Raw genomic sequence first — 26,273 nt, forward strand, 5'->3', positions numbered from 1 at the left:
AGCATAAACATTCTAAGTGACGTATTTGACACTGCATAATGCAAACCAAAGTACATCTACAAAAAAAACTGAGTATCTTTTCACCATGTGAACCAACCTATTGGACCATGGGTAGATTTTCTGTGAGGTGTTCAGGGTTGAGCCTAGAGTCTTTATTAAATTACCTGAAAGAAGGGGTAAACAGAACATTAATTCAATTTTCAGATGACCTGATGTTGGAAGAGTTTGTCAATGATGTGAGGGAGGAAAAGGTAAAATCAAATCAAGTATTACTTTCCTTGAAATGAAAATTCCTTCCAGGTTTGTTCCCGGACAGGACAAATTCTCCCAGGACATTTCGCTGGCAGGACAATCTGACCTGCTTTGTTTGACTAGCTGATGAACAGCTTTGTTTGGCTTCAACAAAGCAACACTCATTTTTTGTTCGGATGGGTGGATTAGGTCTTCAGAGGCTGGATAGCTTAGCGGTGGAGAGCATGAGCTCTGCATCAGACTGCCTGGATTGGATCTTAGCTGTGTGATGCTGGGCATGTTATTTGTCTCTGTGCCTCAGTTTCCTCACCTGTAAACTGGGATAATTACAGTATTATCCTCATAGGATTGTTGAAAGGAATAAATGAGTTCATATATGTACAGTACTTGATGCTTGGCCCTTGCAAATACAAAAAAAATTAGCTGTAATTATTGCTATTATTCATATAGAAGCAAATAAACACCACATACACACAATTTTTTTTTTTTTTTTGAGACAGAGTCTCGCTCTGTCACCCAGGCTGGAGTGCAGTGGCGCAATCTCGGCTCACTGCAAGCTCCGCCTCCCGGGTTCACGCCATTCTCCTGCCTCAGCCTCTCCGAGTAGCTGGGACTACAGGCGCCCGCCACCACGCCCGGCTAATTTTTTGTATTTTTAGTAGAGACGGGGTTTCACCGTAGTCTCAATCGCCTGACCTCGTGATCCGCTCGCCTCGGCCTCCCAAAGTGCTGGGATTACAAGCGTGAGCCACCGCGCCTGGCCCCACAAATTTTTTTTTAAAGAGACTTTTGTATAACTGAAAGTAAACAAGTATTGACAAGATAGCCTGAGTGATTCTGGCTAGATATAAAAGAATTCTGAAATGGACTGAGAAACGTATTACTCTGTTGACAACTATCTCTTACGTAGGTAAAAGTTCCAAACTCATACCTGCTTGGATTCTCAGCCCCATAGTCAATATTCCTTTTCCTCAGAATACAGAGGTGTCTCCCCATCTGCCAACTCTTCCCTCATCTCCAATCTCATATTAATAATAACTACTGTTTATTGATACTTTTATCAAATATTTATTGAACAGTGGCTATGTGCCCAGATATTCTAGGGGTGGAGAATGGAATAGTCAATACCTTTGAGTCTCTGTTCTTATGAAGCATATATTCTATTGGGCAAAACAGCCTATAAGCATGAAAAAAAATGAATGCAAAAAGACATGCAGGCAATGTCATTTGAAATGGGAATAGGTGTAATGAAGAAAACAAATATATGAGTGACAAGATAGAGGAGGACAAGAGGAGGTAAAGATTGGGTACTATTTGAGATTGGGTAGTCAGGAAAGGGAGAACCATGGACAGGAAGGAATAATTGTGTGACTGTTTAGGGAAAAAGCAATCTAGGCAAAGGCGAGAGCAAGTGCAAAAGCTCAACATATATTAGAGAACTCAGAATCCTGTAGAGGACAGACATTGTCATTGCTACTTTATAAAGAGACTGAGACCCAGAAAGGACACACAGTGTTTTCCTCAAATGATTAGCAAAGCTATCAAGTCTATATGGTATCAGTGCTTGTTCTCTTTTCGCAAATACCTTGCTCTACGTTGTGTTTTGTTGTTGTTGTTGTTGCTGTTTTGTCATGGTGGAAGCCCTGAGTCTCTAGACAGTCACTCCAAAAATCCCCTCCCTGCCCCTGGTTTAATCGCTTCCTTCCTAGGAATTACTTTTCTTCTCTTAGTAATATTCTCAACTTTCTTTCATGAAAAAAAAACAAAAAACAAACAAAAACTATCTACAATGTTCTGTGGGATCTGGTATTGTTTACCATTATATTCTTCAATGTCACTATTCTGTTTCTTTAGCAACATTAGCTCTACTGTCTCTGCCTAACCTTTACATGTCAGTGTTGCTCAAGGTTTGTTTGTTTGTTTTTTGACTGTTCTCTTGATACATGTTTCCCCTGCAATATTCTCTTCACTTCTGTTTCTTCAACCAATACCTATAGGCTGATGAATTCCAAAGTTTGGTTTTTTTGTTTATTTGTTTGTTTTGAGATGGAGTTTCACTCTTGTTGCCCAGGCTGGAATACAATGGCATCATCTCGGCTCGCTGCAACCTCTGCCTCCTGTGTTCAAGCAATTCTCCTGCCTCAGCCTCCCAAGTAGCTGGGATTACATGTGCACACCACCACACCTGGCTAATTTTTGTATTTTTGGTAGTGATGGGGTTTCACCATGTTGGCCAGGCTGGTCTCGAATTCCTGACCTCAGGTAATCCGCCCACCTCGGCCTCCCAAAGTGCTGGGATTGCAGGCATGACCCACTGTGCCTGGCCTCAAACTTTTATATATCTAACAGTGATTCATCTCTCTCATGTGTGAGCGCCATCTGTTCAACTCTAGTAACAGGACTATTTAGAAGTATACCTGGATACCTCATAGCACACCCATCTTCTCTCTAAAACCTGTTTTTCTCTTCTAAATATTTTATCCCAGTTACAGACTAAATCATCCTTGATTCCTTCTTCAAGTATTAGAGTCATTCTACTACCAAGTACTGCAGACATCTGTCAAACCTGTCCACCTCCACATCCAGCAGCTTAGTAACCAACCAGCTCATGCAGACTGTTGCAATAACTTGTTAAAACTTTTGCAAATATTTTGTATTTAGGTGATTTGGGCACATTTTAGTAGCTCTCCAGAAAGGAAGACTGTAAGGGTTGATGGTTGTTTTCAATAAACATGAGTCTTTCCTTTTATGTGAATTATGTTTTACTTCATTTAAGTATCAAAGGAGCTTTGGAAAGCCCACGAATAGGCAGTCAGCTGTGAGGTCCTACAAACTCTTGCGTCCTTTGTAACAATGGACACATAGCAAAAGCCCAGGCAGAACTGTTTACCTTTCCTCAAGATTGAGAAAGATGGTTTGCACAGGAATCTACAAACTTTTTCTGTGTTTTACAACCCGGGAAAATATAAAGGCTGTAACAAAGTAAGGAAGGATAAGGTCAGTCTGATATCTGTAACCTAAGAAAGAAGAAAGTGTGAATTTCAGGAAGGGAATTTGGGCCTGCAGAAGCAAAGGGGGAAAGGAAGAGGAAACTGAGACACTTCAGTAAAAATCGAAGGGACCTCTTATCAATACTGTGTGGACGTTGTGTTATGTTAAGGTAACATGTGATGTGGGGACTCGTTTCTAGAGTGATAGGTCAGGATATTCCTGGGAAGGTGAGTATGTTTTTATAAAAGGTGGCTGAGTCGACTTGTGCTTGCTGCAATCTGCCTCTGTGATCTGGTATGTTCAATCCACGTCGGAGAAATTAAGACAGTTTGTTGAGGTAGGGAAGTATAGTGTACATAACAAGGAGCTTGGACCCAGACAGACACTATGAACTTAGAAACTATGTGTCCATGTTCATAGCATAGTGTCTAACAGAGTCTCTCTCCTCCAAATAATTCTAATAATGCATCTCTTTCTAAAACGGACTGATCAAGTCACTAATCTTCTTAAAAACCCTTTATGACTCTCCTTTGACAAGATGAAATTAAACTACTTAGTATGGTCCTTATTATTTTCTAAAGTTAGCCCCAGCTTCTCTTTCCAGTCTCCTCATCTGCCATCTCCCCTAAATCCTTTCAATTTTACCATGCAGACCAATCTAGAGTGGCTCCAACGACTCCATGAACTAATACTTCTAGTATCTTGTTACAAGCTGTTCCCTATCTTCCAAGACCTATCTCCCCTTTTTCTAGCAGGAAAATGCCAATTGAGTTGGAAAAGTCCAACTCAAATGACATGTTGTCTTATGACGATTTCACTGGCCACTGGCATTATTTGCCAAACCACATCCTCTCTTTTTCAATTCACGTTTACATAGTACTTTGCAACTGAATCTCTTGAAGATTAATATATTTTATAGATCTCTATCACATTTTATTATCATTTGTTGATTGGTTTATTTTACCTGCTACAATTAGCTCCTTGTAGAAAGGCACTATGTTTTATTAATTTTTGTCTCCCAAGAATCTAACAGGACCTTGCCTATGGTAGGTTACATATGCTAGGTGAATAAATGCCTAGAGGATTGAGGTGAATTCAAATGTAAGTAAAGGATTATAGATAATGACTCAAAACAGAAAACTGCTACATGATATGCTAAGGTTATATGAATATGTATACTTTCCAGGCAAATCTGCATTGCACTCACATTCAATGTTTTCAGAAAAAGTTAAAAAATCAAAAGCAGTGTATTGATATAACCATCGTTAAGTAACCAGTAACCACATATATTCGCTGCTAACTCTTGAATAAGTCCATTAATAATACTTTTTAAGGACCAGGGTACGTCTGTGGAGTTTATATTTTCTTTACAAATATTGATTAGGGAAGCCTGCCCTGTTCAGATAACACATTTATGCTTGTTCACTGTCCATCATAAGTAGCTAATTTCAATATACAAAGAAACTGATGAATTCACTCAATAATTTATAATTTCTTAGAAGTCCAAGACTGTTTCTTTGTACTGGGAGGCACTCTTTTAAATGAACTGCTTTCTTATCATTTAATAAATCCTGAGATTAAGGCATAAATTCTATTTACAGCGCCCTAAAAATGTTAATAGGCACATTAGACCCAGAAGACCATTTCATAGATCTTAGCAAATAAAAAAAGATACCTTTGACCTGTCACAGACAGCAGAGTGTTGCTGATGGAAAATATCTGGTACATTGAAAGAAAACAACCTACCCTCTTAACCATAAAAATCTGCCTCATCAGCCTGTTAGAATCTTAAACTAGATTGCTAACTGGTTTGATTCAATCAGGTAACTAACTGAATTCTCATTTCTATGACTTGAATCATATAAACAAGACACAGAAACAGATAAAGGAAAGACATCAGAGTTTTATCTAGCAAGAGGTATATAAAATGCCTCAACTTTGTAATGAGAGGCAGTGAAGTTTGGGGAGGAAGAGCTTAAGGCTCAGAAGGCAGATACAGATCTGGGCTCAGGTCCTGACTCTGCCATACTAGCTGTCTGACTCTGGGAACATCAACTAACTTCTTTCAGCTTCAATCTCTTCATTTGTAAACTGGGACTAAGGCTGAATGCATCTTAGAGTTGGAAAGTATTAAATAATTTATGTAAAGTATTTATCAGAGATTCAGGCACAAAGAGCTAAAATGTTAGTAGTATAAGCCTTCACTATTAATATTAAATCTTTATTTTGAATCTAGAGCCAAAACTAGATGATTTCAAATACCTTCAAAGATTTCATCACTAACCTTAATTCTCCATAATCTATATTTTTATTGACCAACTCATCTACATAATTGATACCATTAACAAACAGAATGTTCAAGCTAAAAAAAAGTATAAATTATGGTAGAATCATCTCTTTCCCTCAGCCCATGGATTCAATAGCAAATCCTACTGATTTTACCATAAACCATCTATTATTACTGCAATCCTCATTGTCTAGTAAAGCATTCTCTCTTGCCTAGACATTTATACTCACTTTCCAGTAGGGTCTGTCTTCATTGTCCCTAGGGCTCTCCAATTTTTCTTTACAAAGCTGAGAGAAGCAGGAATCGACCCTGAATGGCTTTTATTTTGTACTTAATACCGCATTCAGCTCCTCCTATGACCTGAAAGATGCTTGCCTTCTTCTCCTAGCTCTGCCTGACTCCTTACACACTAAACTCGAGCCACAGTGACCTTCTTTTAATTACTAAAACACATGCCCTTATTAAATGGCTGGATCTTTTACTTTAAGTCTCAATTTAATCAATTCCTGAAAGAAGATTTTCTTTTTTGTTGTTTGTTTTTTTTTTGTTTGCTTGGTTTTTTGTTTTTCTTTTTCTTTTTTTTTTTTCTGAGACAGAGTCTCGCTCTGTCGCCCAGGCTGGAGTGCAGTGGCGCGATCTAGGCTCACTGCAAGCTCCGCCTCCCGGGTTTACTTGAGCCATTCTCCTGCCTCAGCCTCCCAAGTAGCTGGGACTACAGGCACCCGCCACCATGCCTGGTTAATTTTTTGTATTTTTAGTAGAGGTGGGGTTTCACCATGTTAGCCAGGATGGTCTCGATCTCCTGACCTTGTGATCCGCCTGCCTCAGCCTCCCAAAGTGCTGGGATTACAGGAAAAAGAAGGTTTTCTTAATCATCATGTCTATGTATAACCTCTATCACCCATTTGCTCTGTTATTCTCTTTTCCAGCAAACTGTCAGTTCCTTGCATAGTTCTTATGTAACCTATGATGTAATTATTTGATTTCTCCACCAGTCTATAATCTCGCTGAGGTCAGGAAATAAGCTTATTTTATGTTAACCACCATATACCTGGCATATAGCATTAAAATATTTATTAAAAGACTGAATCAATCAAAATTTTATTGCATGTCTACCACATGGCAGACACTTTGAGATATAATTATGAGGCTTAATAATATACAGTAACTGCACTCAGGGAACAATCAACCTATTAGGGAACTGCCCCTGTTGAGGTTTGGGTTGATAATTATGGACCAGGTCAGGAAATTAAAAATTTTAAAACTCTACTCTTTTGAAGCTTGGTGGAGGATTCAGGCAAGCTCCAAGAGGGTCAATTTTTTATCATGCTTATTGGAATATTCCCAATACCTAAAATAGGCCTTGCACATGGCAGATGATGGGTCAGTATTTATAGCATGAGACATGCCCCATAGCTGAGAACCACTTTCCCAGTAAATCAACCATGTTACAAGTTAGTAAAACTATAAACATTTCTTAATATAACAAGATATGATATGGAATCCTAAGAAAGGCTTAACATATATGACAAATCTCTTATTTGAAACATTAAAACCTTGGATATGTTCATATCCATGTGTTTCTTCTTCATATAAGAAGCTTGGTGAAATGTCAAGATCTACAAAGTATAAAGAGGTTAAAAAAAGCAGATGGAAGACATCTGATTATTCTCCCCACTGCTTCACAAAGGAGTGGGGATAAGTAGAGGGTATCCTTCCTTTCTTAGGAAGTTGTATCGAAATCATCTAGGGCCTGCTCAAACTTGTTCACTTGACCCTTAAGCCCCCAGAGAAAAGTGTTAACTTAGTGAGCTACCTTTCCTGCATCCAAACACCCAGATTTGCATGGCAACACCTACAGAATTTTACCGCACACACAGTCATCACTATCATTAGGAAATACGGCCCTGAAGTAGATTAAATATATCTGTATCCAAAAGGTGGACAACTTGCATGGCTAATTTAAAATAGCAGATAAACCAAAGGGATTTAACATTACTAGTGACATATAATAGTAAATACTGTGTTTTAAGTGTTCTCATTATGCTTAAATTATGATTGAGTTAAAATTAAAAATAACTTAAAAGTTCTAAGCCAGTTTCTCCTCCCAGTAACACTGACTTTTTTTAATGATTAGCTTTACCACCTTATCATTACTTGAGACTGGTTTATGGACTGTAAATAATTTTTTTTAATTTACCTAAATTTTATTAACATTTTAAAAGTCTCTGTTTCCTTTGGAAAAATTGTAATAATTTCCATCTTGCCATACAGTTGGAAAGAATATATGATACCCAATAATAATTATTTTATTTCTTAAACACTGCTCTCATTATATCATTGCATTTAGCGTCTATTTCCTCTTGTTTTGAGTCCAAAATTCCTGACTCGCTCCCAAGATTGTTCGTGATCTACCTCTACATTATTTATATTCATTTGTTCTTCTTTCATTAAATATACATTTAACACTTAATATATGAGCTCTTTTCAATAAAAGAAAGCATGACATAAGAAATATAAGCTTCTCTTTAAAAGGGAATCCCATTTAAATTAAGGTGATACTCTGAAGCAAATTACTTGGACCTAAAAGTATTCCCTTAATTCAGAAACTATCATCTCGGTTCTGATATGGAAATGAAATTGACAACCAGGTAAAGGGAAGAGCACATCTGCTGAGCAGTCAACCAAGGCAAAGTTGACAAACAATTTTAAAGGACAGCATGATCTTTTCTCCACCATAGGGACACCTTTCACCCTAATCAATGCAAAAAGATAGAACTTTTTTGCTGTTAGCTTTCTTCCACAGTTTATCTCCAGGACCCTATCTGACATTTCATCTAAGTCTCTATGTCTATGTAGGCCTCAAGCCTGGTGAGCCGTAATTTTAGATGACCATGAGAAATCATAAAGCACGGCCAGCATAGGAGATAGTTATTTGAACATCGTTAGAGAAAAACTGAATATTCCTGGTCTTGAATTTCCATGAGGTAGCTTCATTACAGTATCATTGTTGGTTTCTCTTTCTGCTTCTCATTCTCATTTGATGATAAATTAGAGGAAAAGGAAAGAGCCTGCTCAGGTCAGTATTTTGGGTCTAACAGGCTACAACAGGGCAGTGGGTATGGAGGAGAGGGAAGACTTCAGTCTTCTGTTTGTCTTGCCTAAAGTTGTCTGCTTGACTCCAGGGGGAAAACCTGAAATTATCCAGCTGGAGAGTGATGAGGGTTGGGAATAAGACTAATTTAGAAAAAGGTTTCTAAATCTCAGCATCGTTGACATTTTGGGCCAGATAATTAAAAATTCTATGCCGTGTAAGGCTGTCTGTTGCACTGTAGGATGCTGAGCAGCATCCTAGGCCTCTCTCCATATTAGCAGTAGCATCCCCCTCCACCCCCGCCCCACCCACCAGTGCTAACAATAAAAAAAGTCTACAGACATTGCCATATGTCCCTGGGAACTGACGTGGACACAAATTATCTTCAGTTGAGAACCACTGATTTAGAATAATGAAAACCTTGTGACTATACACTTAAGTATATGCAATTGTATGTGCAATTCAGGTCTCATCAATAATAAAACTATTTCATTCTTCATCTGTGTGATTTCCATGTCTATCTTTCAGTTGGTCATGAAGTTGGGGAGGGAAGGGGAGGAGTGTTATTCTTACCTCTCCAAATCTCTTACCTGTATTAATTGCTTAAAATGCAACTAATATATTAAGTTTTAAAAAATTATTTTCTCTCCCATAGCTCCATTCTCTGATACTCTATTTACTTTAGAATAATTTGTATTTGAGACAGAGTCATAGTCTATTATCTAATTTTTTAATGGACTTGAGAACAAAAGTCCTCTTGACTGTTTTTTAAAACATAAAATGCATCACTTTGTTATTCCTTTGACACTGTCAAAATCATACTTACTACTTACTGTCTGGTGAATATACTGTATCCACCCCTACACAGAAATCGTGTACATTTTCACGTGTCCTTCAAAAAACACAAACAAGGCAAACAAAAAAACAACAACAGGAAAAGAAATCTCTAAAAGCAGTTTAACTCCTAACTTCTTGATGAATTACATAACTAATAAACTTGTTGAATCTTTCAATTTTATAATGATAAAAACTAAGTCCTAGAAAGGGACATGATTTGTCTAACGTCACAAAGCCAACTAGTAGTATGACTAAAACTAAAGCCTTACCCTCCTAAGTCCCAATTTAATACTTTTATCACTTCCTGATTGGATAACTATGGTCACATCTCCATTTTCTGAAGTGTTATAGCATCTATGATATATTGCCTATAATATGGCTTAATAATAGCATGACTTTTATTGTTTAGGTTTTTTTCCTTCTAATTTTCCCATGTATTTATTTTTTTCTCCTCTAATAGTTATAAGTTCTATGAGGACAAGAACCATATCAAAATCTCTATTGCATTACTCCAAAAGCCTTCTTATTAGGCACATTTGCAGGCCAAATAAGTCTGTACTGATGGTCTACCAGAGAGTAGAAAAAAAGTAGCCCAGGGACATAATGAATGACATAAGAATAACATCTCCATTGGAATTTTGAAATTTTAGATAACTTATGAAGTAAAATTTGGTATAGAGAAACTAAAATATGCTTGTCTGTTTGTGCATCTGTATGTGGCACTGTAAATAATGGATGACTTGTATACTCACTTCATCCTCTCAACAACCCTATTATTTTTCTCAATATGCCAATAAAGAGACAGAAGCAGGACAGAGAGTCCAAGAAGCATGCCAAAGTTAAACAACTAGCAAAAAGTTAATAGTCAAAAGGTTAATACGAAAAGTTCATAGTCAAGAGTTGAAAACATTCATATGATTCACAAATGATGATCCTCTATACACATCTATTGCCAAGGCTAGTAATTTGTTTTCCGTGTGTTGTTTGGTCTTCGTAACAGAAATTAGTGCCAAGAACAAATAAAAATGTGTTTGAATTTCTGTACTCATTTCCCATTTCACAGAGATATGGTATAAGTGTAATTTTATAAATTGCTATCTCAATAGACCAAAATATAATTAACAGATATTAGCACAAACAAAATCATGTTTCATGAAACTAAGAATTTTTCTCCTTCACTATCATTGCTTGAAATCTAATCTTAAGCATGGGGGAAAGAGGTAAACTATAGATATCCAAGAAATTATATTAAATATCAAAAGTTGTGTGAGGGGGAGGGTGGGTTGAGAGATAGGGAAATAAAACAGCATAGGCTTAGGTAATAAATTTGCAAGATGAATATAATATATATTTTATATTGGCATGAGGTAACATATATAGAGTGCATCAAAATCTCGATTATCTTTTAGAAGTAGGTGGTTTACATATTATTATTTCTCCTCAGTTGTTCTCTGCCAATTTAAAAAGAAAGAACACAGGTTTCAGGATATTGACAAAATTTCTTCTGAATCTGATTAAGGTTCATAAAGGAGAAATGAAGATAAATTCAAAGAGACCATTAGTGGTTGCTGTGCAGCACTGTGCCAATAGTTGTATGCTTTGTATTAATAAATATATTACCTTCAGTCTTATAATGTTGAAAAAAATCACATTTGTTCAAAAGCTGTAACAACAAGAATCCACAGAGTTACCAGGCATAAATCATTCTATATCATCCTGTGAAGCAGAGTGATTCTAGAAAGAACTATTTCATCCTTCATAGGCAACATGAAAGCAGATGGACAAAGTCCTGTGAGTTTTGATTATCCCCAGAACAAAATAAAAATTACAATTCATGTTTTAGTTCCATCTCATTACGGCTTTTTAAATTTATGATTCCCCCTTGACGACAATGGAAAACTACTTGATCAACCAAAAGAAACTTTTGCTTCATGCTTCCTTTATTTTAGCATTCTTGTACTTTAAATATTTAGATCAATAATTTAAATTTAATGCCATCATGCCCATATTTTGGATGCAGGGCACAGTCATGGAAGTTCTCACACAGATTGCCAAAGGGTACCAACAAATAAGAGAAGTGAATTAGAAGATCAAAAAGCTTTAAAAAGGAGTCACTACTCACAATGTTCATCAGGGTCAGGAGGTAGTTTTGGACGTGCTCTTTGCCATGGAAACGGACCACAGAGTCATCCACTCCCAGCAGTACCTCGATGTTGTAATCGTTTTCTCCCGCGTGTCTGCGGCGTCTCATTGTTTCGTTCAGCTGCTGGTGGATGTTGCCATAAACAGTACCTAGATCATCAAGGCCTTCTGGGTCCGACTCTAATAAGAAACAAAAGGAATCAGGAATTTCAGTTTCCCCAACAGGCCTTCCAATAACTTCTTAGAAAAAAAGAATCTTCTCAGGGGCCTATCAGTATTATTCATAATCACTGAGATGCTGCTTTTCAGTTTATTCCTTAAATAATATGCATATGCATACGATCAGACAGACCTGCTACAAACTGAACACAGAAGAGCAATGCTGAGGGTAAAATCATATTATTATACAGTGAGCAGTGCCATCATGGCAGACTGACTATTCTTTAAGGATAGAAGTGGTTCAGTTTTCCTCCCAGCAAAGAGCCAAGGCAGTGGGGGTACAGAATACAGGCTGGCTATGTAGTTATTAAATATATTGAGATTACAAATAAAAATAACTCCAGTATGTCTACAATGATTAAGTTACTATAACCATGGAGTATAGAATTTGTGTCACATAAGTCTCCCATTATTATTGTGTGGGAGTCTAAGTCTCTTTGTAGGTCACTCAGGACTTGCTTTATGAATCTGGGTGCTCCTGTATTGGGTGCATATATATTTAGGATAATTAGCTCTTCTTGTTGAATTGATCCCTTTACCATTATGTAATGGCCTTGTCTCTTTTGATCTTTGTTGGTTTAAAGTCTGTTTTATCAGAGACTAGGATTGCAACCCCTGCCTTTTTTTGTTTTCCATTTGCTTGGTAGATCTTCCCCCATCCTTTTATTTTGAGCCTATGTGTGTCCCTGCACATGAGATGGGTTTCCTGAATACAGCACACTGATGGGTCTTGAGTCTTTACCCAATTTGCCAGTCTGCATCTTTTAATTGGAGCATTTAGTCCATTTACATTTAAAGTTAATATTGTTATGTGAGAATTTGATCCTGTCATTATGATGTTAGCTGGTTATTTTGCTCGTTAGTTGATGCAGTTTCTTCCTAGCCTCGATGATCTTTACAATTTGGCATGATTCTGCAGTGGCTGGTACCGGTTGTTCCTTTCCATGTTTAGTGCTTCCTTTATGAGCTCTTTTAGGGCAGGCCTGGTGGTGACAAAATCTCTCAGCATTTGCTTGTCTGTAAAGTATTTTATTTCTCCTTAAGTTATGAAGCTTAGTTTGGCTGGATATGAAATTCTGGGTTGAAAATTCTTTTCTTTAAGAATGTTGAATATTGGCCCCCACTCTCTTCTGTCTTGTAGAGTTTCTGCCGAGAAATTCGCTTCAACAAGAAGAGCCAACTATCCTAAATATATATGCACCCAAAACAGGAGCACCCAGATTCATAAAGCAAGTCCTGAGTGACCTACAAAGAGACTTAGACTCCCACACAATAATAATGGGAGACTTCAACACCCCACTGTCAACATTAGACAGATCAATGAGACAGAAATTAACAAGGATATCCAGGAATTGAACTCAGCTCTGCACCAAGCGGACCTAATAGACATCTACAGAACTCTCCACCCCAAATCAACAGAATATACATTTTTTCAGCACCACACCACACCTATTCAAAAATTGACCACAAAGTTGGAAGTAAAGCTCTCCTGAGCAAATGTAAAAGAATAGAAATTATAACAAACTGTCTCTCAGACCACAGTGCAATCAAACTAGAACTCAGGATTAAGAAACTCACTCAAAACCGCTCAACTACATGGAAACTGAACAACCTGCTCCTGAATGACTACTGGGTACATAACGAAATAAAGGTGGAAATAAAGATGTTCTTTGAAACCAACGAGAACAAAGACACAACATATCAGAATCTCTGGGACACATTTAAAGCTGTGTGTAGAGGGAAATTTATAGCACTAAATGCCCACAAGAGAAAGCAGGAAAGATCCAAAATTGACACCCTAACATCACAATTAAAAGAACTAGAAAAGCAAGAGCAAACACATTCAAAAGCTAGCAGAAGGCAAGAAATAACTAAAATCGGAGCAGAACTGAAGGAAATAAAGACACAAAAAACCCTTCAAAAAATTAATGAATCCAGGAGCTGATTTTTTGAAAAGATCAACAAAATTGATAGACCACTAGCAAGACTAATAAAGAAGAAAAGAGAGAAGCATCAAATAGATGTAATAAAAAAATGATAAAGGGGATATCACCACCAATCCCACAGAAATACAAACTACCATCAGAGAATACTAAAAACACCTCTACGCAAATAAACTAGAAAATCTAGAAGAAATGGATAAATTCCTCGACACATACACCCTCCCAAGACTAAACCAGGAAGAAGTTGAATCTCTGACTAAACCAATAACAGGCTCTGAAATTGTGGCAATAATCAATAGCTTACCAACCAAAAAGAGTCCAGGACCAGATGGATTCACAGCCAAATTCGACCAGAGGTACAAGGAGGAACTGGTGCCATTCCTTATGAAACTATTCCAATCGATAGAAAAAGAGGGAATCCTCCCTAACTCATTTTATGAGGCCAGCATCATCCTTATACCAAAGCCGGGCAGAGACACAACCAAAAAAGAGAATTTTAGACCAATATCCTTGATGAACATTGATGCAAAAATCCTCAATAAAATACTGGCAAACCGAATCCAGCAACACATCAAAAAGCTTATACACTATGATCAAGTGGGTGCAAGGCTGGTTCAACATATGCAAATCAATAAATGTAATCCAGCATATAAACAGAACCAAAGACAAAAACCACATGATTATCTCAACAGATGCAGAAAAGGCCTTTGACAAAATTCAACAACCCTTCATGCTAAAAACTCTCAATAAATTAGGTATTGATGGGATGTATCTCAAAATAGTAAGAGCTATCTATGACAAACCCACAGCCAATATCATACTGAATGGGCAAAAACTGGAAGCATTCCCGTTGAAAACTGGCACAAGACAGGGATGCCCTCTCTCACCACTCCTATTCAACATAGTGTTGGAAGTTCTGGCCAGGGCAATCAGGCAGGAGAAGGAAATAAAGGGCATTCAATTAGGAAAAGATGAAGTCAAATTGTCCCTGTTTGCAGATGACATGATTGTATATCTAGAAAACCCCATTGTCTCAGCCCCATATCTCCTTAAGCTGATAAGCAACTTCAGCAAAGTCTCAGAATACAAAATCAATGTAAAAAAATCACAAGCATTCTTATACACCAATAACAAACAGAGAGCTAAATAATGAGTGAACTCCCATTCACAACTGCTTCAAAGAGAATAAAATACCTAGGAATCCAACTTACAAGAAACGTGAAGGACCTCTTCAAGGAGAAGTACAAACCACTGCTCAATGAAATAAAAGAGGATACAAACAAATGGAAGAACATTCCATGCTCATGGGTAGGAAGAATCAATATCGTGAAAATGGCCATACTGCCCAAGGTAATTTACAGATTCAATGCCATCCCCATCAAACTACCAATGATTTTCTTCAAAGAATTGGAAAAAACTACTTTAAAGTTCATATGGAACCAAAAAAGAGCCCACATCGCCAAGTCAATCCTAAGCCAAAAGAACAAAGCTGGAGGCATCACACTACCTGACTTCAAACTATACTACAAGGCTACAGTAACCAAAACAGGATGGTACTGGTACCAAAACAGAGATATAGATCAATGGAACAGAACAGAGCCCTCAGAAATAACGCCACATATCTACAACTATCTGATCTTTGACAAACCTGACAAAAACAAGCAATGGGGAAAGGATTCCCTATTTAATAAATGGTGCTGGGAAAACTGGCTAGCCATATGTAGAAAGCTGAAACTGGATCCCTTCCTTACACCTTACACAAAAATTAATTCAAAATGGATTAAAGACATAAATGGTAGACCTAAAACCATGAAAACCTAGGCATTACCATTCAGCACATAAGCATGGGCAAGGACTTCATGTCTAAAACACCAAAAGCAATGGCAACAAAAGCCAAAATTGACAAATGGGATCTAATTAAACTAAAGAGCTTCTGCATAGCAAAAGAAACTACCATCAGAGTGAACAGGCAACCTACAAAATGGGAGAAAATTTTCACAACCTACTCATCTGACAAAGGGCTAATATCCAGAATCTACAATGAACTCAAACAAATTTACAAGAAAAAAAGAAACAACCCCACCAAAAAGTGGGCGAAGGACATGAAAAGACACTTCCCAAAAGAAGACATTTATGCAGCCAAAAAACACATGAAAAAATGCTCATCACCACTGGCCATCAGAGAAATGCAAATCAAAACCACATGAGATACCATTTCACACCAGTTAGAATGGCGATCATTAAAATGTCAGGAAACAAGAGGTGCTAGAGAGGATGTGGAGAAATAGGAACACTTTTACACTGTTGGTGGGACTGTGAACTAGTTCAACCATTGTGGAAGTCAGTGTGGCAATTCCTCAGGGATCTACAACTAGAGATACCATTTGACCCAGCCATCCCATTACTGGGTATATACACAAAGGACTATAAATCATGCTGCTATAAAGACACATGCACACGTATGTTTATTGTGGCACTATTCACAATAGCAAAGAGTTGGAACCAACCCAAATGTCCAACAATGATAGACTGGATTAAGAAAATGTGGCACATATACACCATGGAATACTATGCAGCCATAAAAAATGATGAGTTCATGTCCTTTGTAGGGACATGGATGAAACTAGAAATCATTATTCTCAGTAAACTATCGCAGGGACAAAAAACGAAACGCCGCATGTTCTCACTCATAGGTGGGAACTGAACAATGAGAACACATGGACACAGGAAGGGGAACATCACAGTCCAGGGACTGTTGTGGGGTGGTGGGAGAGGGGAGGTATAGCATTAAGAGATATACCTAATGCTAAATGATGAGTTAATGGGTGCAGCACACCAACATGGCACATGTATACATATGTAACAAACCTGCACATTGTGCACATGTACCGTAAAACTTAAAGTATAATAATAACATTTAAAAAATAAAATAAAATAAACAAATAAAAAGGAATTTGTGTCACATAAATTTAAATTGCTCCTCTTTCCAGTAACCTTAATTTAAAAATTAAATTATAGCATGGCAACACAACAGCATCTAGTGATGTGATTATCAGTTACTATGTATTGCTTTATTTCTTCTGAGTATGGTTTTCTAGTGAATGCTGCTAGCAAAGAAGTGGATATACAGGGTATATAATATATATGTGTGTGTGTGTGTGTGTGTATGTGTGTATGTGAATGTGTGTCTGGATAAGATAGTGTATAATATACAGGGTATATATTATATATATATGCCAATAAAATATACATATATGTGTATATGCAGGGATCCACAGGAAAACTTCAGTGCTCCACATTTGCACTGGCCATCATTTGGATGGCAAGTCATTTCAGTTGCTATATATCTAAATCTGAAATATCAAAGTAGGAAGTCAGTCAGAAAATAAGTTATATTCAAAGAAAAATAAAAGTAAAAATAATTTCTTATTTAATGCAGTTCAAGAAACTTACATTTTTTTACTTTCCAAATGAACATTTCATACACACATACACACACATATACATACAACATACCTATATACATGGAAAGAAAGAAGAAGACAGACATCATCAGGTTTTAATTACCTAAGTTATCTCTTTTCAGATGACTATAATTTTTGAGAAAAAAATGTTTTAGTGAATTAAAAAATAAAATCTATCATTTGGATTAAAATTAGAGAGTATTCAAAACTGCTGGTACACAAAAACCAAAAATATATTCATCTCCATTTCAAGTATATAGAACCCGGAAAGGATTTTATTTTATAAGCTGCCTTGATGTCTAAAACAACCGTATATCTAAAAACAAGTTTGACAGAACCATCTCTGACTCATGCTTTATATGATGGTTTTTTTCATGCTGCACTGGGGCTTGTTAGCCATTTAAGTCAGCATCTGACATTAATAAATAGGTATTGTCCTCTCCACCTTTGCGGCTTTAATAAAATTAAGACAGGAGAAAAATAGGTGTCTCTTGGCCGGGAAGGTTGATGACCAAGCCCTAGCCAAAAAGGATTAGAAGTAGTGAAAGTACAGATTCTACTCACACTTTTTCTACCTTTAAAAAATATATAGAAACACCAATACCCTCCCTTACAAGTAGGCGGACACGCTCTGAACGTGACTACTCAGGTTTAAAAGCTCTACTTTAATTCACTTTGACCTAAGCCCAAGTGCTAGCTCATTAGCTGGGAAAATTCTCCTCACCAAGGAATTACATTGGCTCCACAATACATAAATAACTCTCACCATCATCCACATCAAACAGAAAGCTTTCCTCAAAAGTTTTCAAGAGCTGCAAACCCTCACTGAGGTCAAGAGACGACTACACCTGCAAATAGCTTTACTATTCAACCTCAAGTCTTTTTCACACACTTGAGAATGTGAAAGGCTGTGATAGCTAGTGTACAAATATAGGAAATTCAGACATGAGCACTCAATTCTAAAAATGGCTCTTTTTGGCAGAACGCTCAGAGAAAACGTCCAATGGAAATATACCAGCAATGTTATTATATCATGAAGCTTGATGTGTGAATGAAGTAGGCTGAATACTTATTTCAGAAAGGCAGTTCATTCTGCCTTAACACACCTTTAGTTTGGCCTTTGCAAGTCTCTTTAAATAGGTAGTTTTCTGGTAAGGAAACAGAATCTCTCTTTTTATTGCATAAGAAACCTGGGAAAGAAGAAGGAAGGCTTTGAAAATCAAGAATAATTTGTCCCTACTTTCCTCCATGCTGGGCAGTATTCTTTCCATGTTTCCTAAAATGCACAATATCAAATATTTCAAAGAAAGACAGTAGGATAGCTTTCTGGCACTTTTTACTTATATTCATCATTATAATTACAGACTGCTCTGAGGCTGTGAAATATCTTCATTCACAATGAATTTGTTTTAGTAAAACTGCAAAATTATGGCAAAGTTATGACAATATGAGAAATTGACATAGTTGACTCCGTCTTGCTTCTAACCTCCAAGCTGTTCTTGGTTATTTCTGGGCATAGGGACAAACTAGCTTTGAGAGGAATTTATTTTATAGTTTAACCTTAAAGCAAGGATGACCATAGCGCTTCCCACAACTAAACTGCCTTTGTAAAACTAATGAAAGGCCACTAGGTTAGGATTATGAATGAGGTCTGAATTCTTTTAAGATACAGGCATAATAAAATGATAAACTGCTATTGTTCCAGAGGTCACAAGATTGCAAACTTCCCCAATTACTTCTTCTTTCTTTCTTTTTTTTTTTTTTTTTTTAGACAGAGTCTTGCTCTGTCACCCAGGCTGGAGTGCAGTGGTGTGATATAGGCTCACTGTAACCTCTGCCTCCCCGGTTCAAGTGATTCTTGTGCCTCAACCTCCCGAGTAGCTGGGATTACAGGCACACACCACCATGCCCAGGTAATTTTTTTTTTTTTTTTTGTATTTTTAGTAGAGATGGGGTTTCACCACATTGGCCAGGCTGGTCTCAAACTCCTTACCTCAGCGATCTGCCTGCCTCAGCCTCCCAAAGTGCTGGGATTATAGGCGTGAGCCACACCTGGCCCCAATTACTTCTGTAGATAGCATCACTATTGTGGAATCTAAGATTGATCTTTTGAGATATTTTTTAGCCTGTGCATTCTGGCAACCTACTGACCCCAACCAAATGCATGACTCATGACTCAGCTGGTACTGTGGCCCCACCAAGAGGTGGACTCAGCATATGACGATCATTTTCCAACACCTATTGAAGTGGCATCGTTGTCTGAGGTAAAGACCCAAGGTTTGTCATCTTGCACCAAGGAAATTCAGTATGCAGACACACACAAGAAGTGGGTTTAGGAACAGAGGTTTAACAGGCAAAAGAAAGAAAAAGGAGAATAGCTCTCTCTCCTGTGAGAGAGAAGGGCACCCAAAGGGGGCTTCCAGCCCCCAGCAGATTTTATAGACAGGCTGGAGGTAGTAGTGTCTGATTTACATCGGGCCCACAGATTAGTTGGACCAGGTGTGACAGTTACATAGCATGCTGGGAAGCTGGCCATCCTACCCTAATCTTATTATTCAAATGGGCTTTCCACTTGGCCAGTGCCATGTTGTCTCATCCTTACTGTACATGTGGCTGGCAAAGAGAAGGGAAGATGGAACTGCCACATTGGACATGCCTAGCCCCCAGCTACCCCTTTTCCTATTGGCACAACTGCCAGCATTCACCTAGCAAGTTTCTAGCTTGCCTTTCTATGTCTGCAGCTCTTTTTTTTTTTTTTTTTACAGGCTGTTCTTTGTTAGAAAAGAAAATGATTTGCGGCTGCTTTTCATGAAAAGAAAAATGTTACCAAGAACTTCCCTACCCTCACTATCCACCTAGATAGTTTCTTCTTTACTCCTATATCACCATGATTGTGTCTCCAAACAATCAGCAGCACCCATTCCTTAGTCTCCTGCCTACCAAAATATCTTTGAAAAACAACCTCTGAGCCTTTAGGGAGACGGATTTGAGTAATAACTCCACTTGGCATGTGGCTTGAATGGTGCTAGCTGAGTTGGGCAGCAGAGAATGATTTATGTGACAACAGAATTAGCAGAAAAAAGGAGAATCCAGGTTACAGAGAGCTTTCTAACAGGGGTGTTCTCAATTGAGCATTCAGAAGGAAAGAAAAGGCCCTGCAAGAGGTAGAGCAGTGTTGTCAATCTCATGCTTCATTCCAAAAGGATGATGCTCACAGTGCTTTTTAAGCTTCTCAAACATCAAAGCAATCCCCTCTTAGTTCTTAGAGTGAGTTTTCTTTTTTAACACTTTTTAGGAAAACGTCCATTTTTGAAGGTTACCTTAGGAATTAATGATGTGCATTAATTAATATTTTGGAAACATTTTAATTGTATCCTTTTGTGCACCCCCTAGTTTCCCAATTACTGTATATGAATTTGCAGAAGTGATAATTTTACTATAAGGCCTATTTTATCAGAATGAATTTTTGAGAGGCATATAGGTGTTCAATCAAGTCACAATAAATACGGTTATTTTTAGTGTTAAGTATAAGATTATCAGTATTAAATCAGAATTTCGAACTTACTAAACAGATAAAGTAGAATAAAACTTTCTTTGCTGATTATGGACACTAAGGCTTGAAACATTTTTAGGAGAATGACATATTCATATGCTTAATCATATTTATAGGAAATCAAAGTATAGGATTAGTGAAATTGCTCCCTACCCCAGAAAAAAATTTCTATGGTCTGAAAAAGGACAGGAGACGAAGGTAAAATTGGAAAGGTACAAGGTCTGAATCTAATACAAATACATTTGGGGTTGGAATGCAATTATAAGCATACTGTGATAGAGCCTGTGATAAAACCATCTACTCAATATTCATTCTCTCTTCCCTAAGGAGCAGAATGTTAATTTTATTTGAAATAATAATAAACCCAGCAAAAAGTCACTCCCAATCTCCCTGTGACTAAGGGTTACATGTGACTAAGTATAAGCCAATGAGATCTAAGCAGAAGTATTGCTTATATCTTGGTGGCTTATGGCTCCTCAAAGGAAGACAATTCATTCCAGTAGGAGCACACCCCTTTGGCCCTCCACTCAATCACCCAATATTCCTTTCTGCTGCCTAGAATATGGACATGATGTCAACAGTTGTATGGGATGATCTTAGGATAAAGGCACGTGCTGAATAGAGGAGGGTCTGACACTTTAAAGGAGTGTGACTCCCCAGTGACTGTAGACTCACCATACCAGCCCCGGATTACCTAAAAACAAACTTCATTACATATGAGAGGTAACACTTCCATCATGTTTAGGTCACCCTTCTAATGAGTTTTCTCTTGTATGCCACTGAATCTAGTCCTAACATACATGACACTAAGAAATTTTAATTTTGCTGACTACGTTCTCCCAGTACTCTTTACTCCCTATGAGAATGCAAGCCAATTTTCATGTGAATAAGTGAAGAATAAAATAAGATTCATGTTAACAAAATGTATCATAGTAGCATTCTTTGTAGTGCATCATTTCAGAAAATGAGAAAGCATCATATTGTTTTATAGTAACAATGAATACAGAATGAGGCTATATGTAAAAATCTTGCCTTCTTCATGAACAGAATACTGTTATGAAATGAAGTAACTGGAATACTACAGGCTGGATTTTCCAAGAGTAGGTGGAGATCCTATAATCAGAGCTAAAAATAAGTGTAAATTCCAACGACTGTCATCTGTCAACATCAGAAGCAGACAGCAGTTAACTTAAATAATTGTGTTCACCTGTTTGTATCATCCAATAGTGATTTTTAATTGACATCTTTTTAAAAAAATTTAAAGTTATCACTTCCTAAAAGGATACAGTAACAGCATCTCCACATATGTGGAGGCACTATTCTACCAAGATATAAAATGTTTCTGTGAAAAGGAGCTCTATCCTTCACAAACTGAGAAATTCCATAATGATACTTCAAAGAACTATATTCAGGCCAATTTATGATGTCAATTCAAAAGTTTCACTAAGTAACTGTTGCTTTTATTTTTTAAAGACATAACCATTGAGTGAACGTCAGTTTCCGTTATTTCTTTTCCCCAAAAGTTCTAATTCTAACATCCATGTGTTTGCTTTTGCTTTTACTGACTACTTTATGGAATAACATGACATTTTTTAGATGGGAAGCTTATTGCCTTTTAAGGAAAAAATGTTTTAATGCTTTGGGTTTGTGATTATTAGCAAATGAAATTTTAAAATCACTTTAATATCCAAAATATGGCCGGGCGCGGTGGCTCACGCTTGTAATTCCAGCACTTTGGGAGGTGGAGGCGGGCGGATCACGAGGTCAGGAGATCGAGATCACGGTGAAACCCCGTCTCTACTAAAAATACAAAAAATTAGCTGGGCATGGTGGCGGGCGCCTGTAGTCCCAGCTACTCGGAGAGGCTGAGGCAGGAGAATGGCGTGAACCCGGGAGGCGGAGCTTGCAGTGAGCCGAGATTGCGCCACTGCACTCCAGCCTGGGCGACAGAGCGAGACTCCGTCTCAAAAAAAAAAAAAAAAAAAAATCCAAAATATGAACTCTGACTTGCAATAAAAATCTTCAATATGTCAGCAAGAATGTTTCTAACTGCAAATCAAGAAAACTTAAAGTGTCTTCAGCAATGAGTAAACATACTAGTTCACGTAACAAGAGTTCCAGAGGTATGGTGATTCCTCGTTAATCCATCAATAGGTCATCAAGGATTCAGTTCTTTTTATCTTTCCATATCCTGCCATTCTTGGTGTACAAACTTTGTCTTCAAATTAGCTCCTTTGATTATTTCAAAATGGCTACACCAATTCTAGCATCAAAGCCACGTCCAACAGATTGTGTCTTCCTGCATTACTTTCTTAGGAACAGGTAAAAACCTTTCCTAGAAACTCTCTGGTAACATTTAACTCCATGTTTCAGTGGCCAGACTCGAATCACAGGGGCTTGAAATAAAAGAGAAGGAAACGAATGTTCCACAGGTTACCCACCTTGCTGAAATCTTTTTCAGATCTTCCTCTTCCCTCATCCCTTAGTAACAGTCTTCCACTGCTATCTTTTAGACTTAGTTTTCAATAATGCATTTCATGTTTAATTTCTTCTATTATAATTTGTCTAGAGATAAGTTCTGCATTCTCTTGGCCTCAATATTTTTTGAAAGATATAGTCCTTCATTTCCATAGTAGTGGATTCTCATAATTGTTGCTCATTCAGTCCCATTGCAACCATTTAATTTGATTTCAGTGGTTTATTGCTGAAACATTTGGGTGTGGGCAAGGTTGTCAGATAAAATACAGTATTCTTTGTTAAATTAAAATCTAAGATAAACAACAGTATTTCTACTATAGATATCTCACAGATATTGCATGAGACATACTTAATACTAAAAACCTACTCATTGTTATAGCTGAGATTCAAATTCAAATGAGAATGCTATAGTTTTATTTGCTAAATCCAGCAACTCTAAATGTGGGGCAATTATCTTTCTCCAGGCAGTACATGCAGTTACATGAACTTACACCCTCTTCATCTCACTTTTCTCCTCTACACTTCCATCTTCAGCTCTAGCAGTGGACATTCACCCAGCATGGCCAAGTAGCATATGCCATTTCCTTGACTCCAGTACTTGGTTAATAGATGTTCAAATGGCTTAAATTATGCTAATGAAATTGTGAACTAGGACTTTTTAATTTGGAGCTACTAGGAAAGAAAAGTTCTCATTATTAAGTTGAAAACTGGTGGAATATAACAATGTAGGTGTTTATGGCTAGCATGAGAATAGTTGTTGGTCTAAGTTTAATGCTAGAAGAGAACAGTGGAGACTACCAACAGAGAATAGACTACACTCCAAAGATGAGTATGAGCTTGTGAATTCACCCACTAATTTCTGAAAACTTGGTCTTTTCAGTTTCACAAACCAATAAACTACCACCACCTCATTTTCTTATTTTACTGCTTTTTTTCCTTTTGCTTAAGACAGTTTGATGTAAGTTCCTGACAGGTGAAACTAAGAGCAGCCTGATAAACAAGCCCATTTATACCCTTTCTCTGCTACAGTCATCAATAGTCTTCATTTTCCTTCTCATTCTTCTTCTGTAGTCAACTATTCTTAGGCTACACAGTGCTCTGAAAAAGACTACATATTCTGTTTTATTTCCCAATTTGTTTATTTTATTCTCTCGGTTCTATTTTAAATGAATAATGTTGTTACTAGTGATTTCTTAGTTTGTTTCTTTTATTCTTTTTCAGCTAAATCATAACTAATTTTGGGAGAGAGCACAGTTTTTAATTTTCACATTTTACTGCTCTAAACGTTTAATAGCATTTTCATTAACATTTCTATTCCTCTTGACTAAATTATATATTTTCTTATTTATGTCTTTTGCAGTTCAACTCTACTAGATCAAGGAGGTAATAGAAGAGTAGAGGAAGAGGTCACCGTACCCAATTACTAGATTACATTCTAGTAATCTTAGACTGCTAGAAAGCAAGGTTTTCTAAATAAGCTCAACTACATAGAAGAGAGGTGAGATTCCTTTTCACAGCTGCCAATTCCAAAGCTCATGTTACTTCCATCACTTTCCACCTATACGCAACTTTAGTAAGGATAGAAAACCTCTTCACCTCAAACTTCTCCAGAAACTCCACATTCGCATTCTAAATCACTCCAATATGGAATGATTAATAAAAATGTAAACAAGTCATTATAGCCAAACTATTAATATTAACACTTGCCATTTATTCTGTCAGATAAATATTTAAAGGCTCTGGACACCACTTTATGTCACACTGCTCTAAGCACTGGGAATCCAGCAATGGACGAGACAAACATGTTGCTTACCCTCATAGAACTTACATCCCAGTGATAAGAACTATCAAATAGGGTAAGAAGAGTAAAACAGGAGGAAGGGAGCAAGAGGGACAAGGCGAAGGAGGCAAAATTTTAGATAAGGTTCTCAAAAGAAGGCAGCAAATGGGTGGAGATCTTGCAAAGTGATGGAGTAAGCCATACAAATATCAAAGTTATATTTGACTCAGATATATGTAAACTTTTTATGAGCATATTCATATTTATATTACAGATTTTTCAGAAAGAGGTTGTATGATATAATACAAAGAAAATCAGAATAGGCTCAGGAATGCAGCAAGCCGACTTTCTAAAATGGCCCCACTAAGATGCCCTGCCCTAGTCCCCAGAACCTGTGCCTTTGATGAGGTATCATTCCTACGATTATGTTATGTTATATGGTACAATTGACCATAAGATAGAAACATGATCCAGGTGGGCCTGATCTAACCTCATGAGACATTAAAAGCAGAGAGCTTTATCTGGCTGGTGGCAGAAGGGAAAGTCAGAAATAATGAAGCAGGAGGAAGATTTGATGTACCATTGCTGGCTCTGGAGATGGAGGGATTCTGCTCTTGGACAGAAGAGAGGTATCTAGTTTCTGACAGTGAACCGCCAACAGCCAGCAAGGAAATGAGGATCTCAGCTTGCAAAAACAAGGACCTGAATTCTGCCAACAACCTGAATGAGCCTGGAAATGGACTGTTTCCCAGATCCTTCAGATAAGACTTCAATCTGGCCCACACCTTGATTTTGGCCTTGTGATAAATTAAGCAAAGAACCAGTACAGCCACCTTAGACTTCTGACCCATAGAACTGTGAGCTAATAAATAGGCATTTTATTTGTATTTTAACCTATTAAATTAGGGTGATTACACAGTAATGGAACAGAAAATGATAAAAAGAGAACTGAGTCCTAGTCCCAGCTCTACTATGATGCAACCGTATGATTTTGAGAAAGATGCTAAACTTATCTGAGCTTCAGTTTCCTGAAATAAATAGGCTGTGCCAGCTGATCACTAACATGTTCTTTCTGGCTAAATTTCCATAATTAATAATTAGGCCATAATTTCACTAAATTATTAAAGATGGTTATTATTGTTATGGCTGTTTGATCATACATGATGATCACACATAATTTATTTGATGCTAAATCCTTCGTCAAGGATACAACCATCGTTAAAACATTTTTAC

General features: G+C 37.3%; 1 protein-coding gene across 1 annotated transcript in view; it reads right to left on the minus strand.

Moving 5' to 3' along the window:
• ADAMTS3 (ADAM metallopeptidase with thrombospondin type 1 motif 3) overlaps positions 1 to 26,273 on the minus strand; it is a 290,397-nt gene that overhangs the window by 46,693 nt on the left and 217,431 nt on the right. The window contains exon 5 of the mRNA XM_003265724.2: positions 11,584 to 11,783. Within this exon, the coding sequence (XP_003265772.2) occupies positions 11,584 to 11,783 (200 nt within the window). The remainder of the gene's footprint in view (positions 1 to 11,583; positions 11,784 to 26,273) is intronic.

The sequence above is a fragment of the Nomascus leucogenys genome, chromosome 9, assembly GCF_006542625.1.
Source record: "Nomascus leucogenys isolate Asia chromosome 9, Asia_NLE_v1, whole genome shotgun sequence".
Taxonomy (NCBI): Eukaryota; Metazoa; Chordata; class Mammalia; order Primates; family Hylobatidae; genus Nomascus; species Nomascus leucogenys.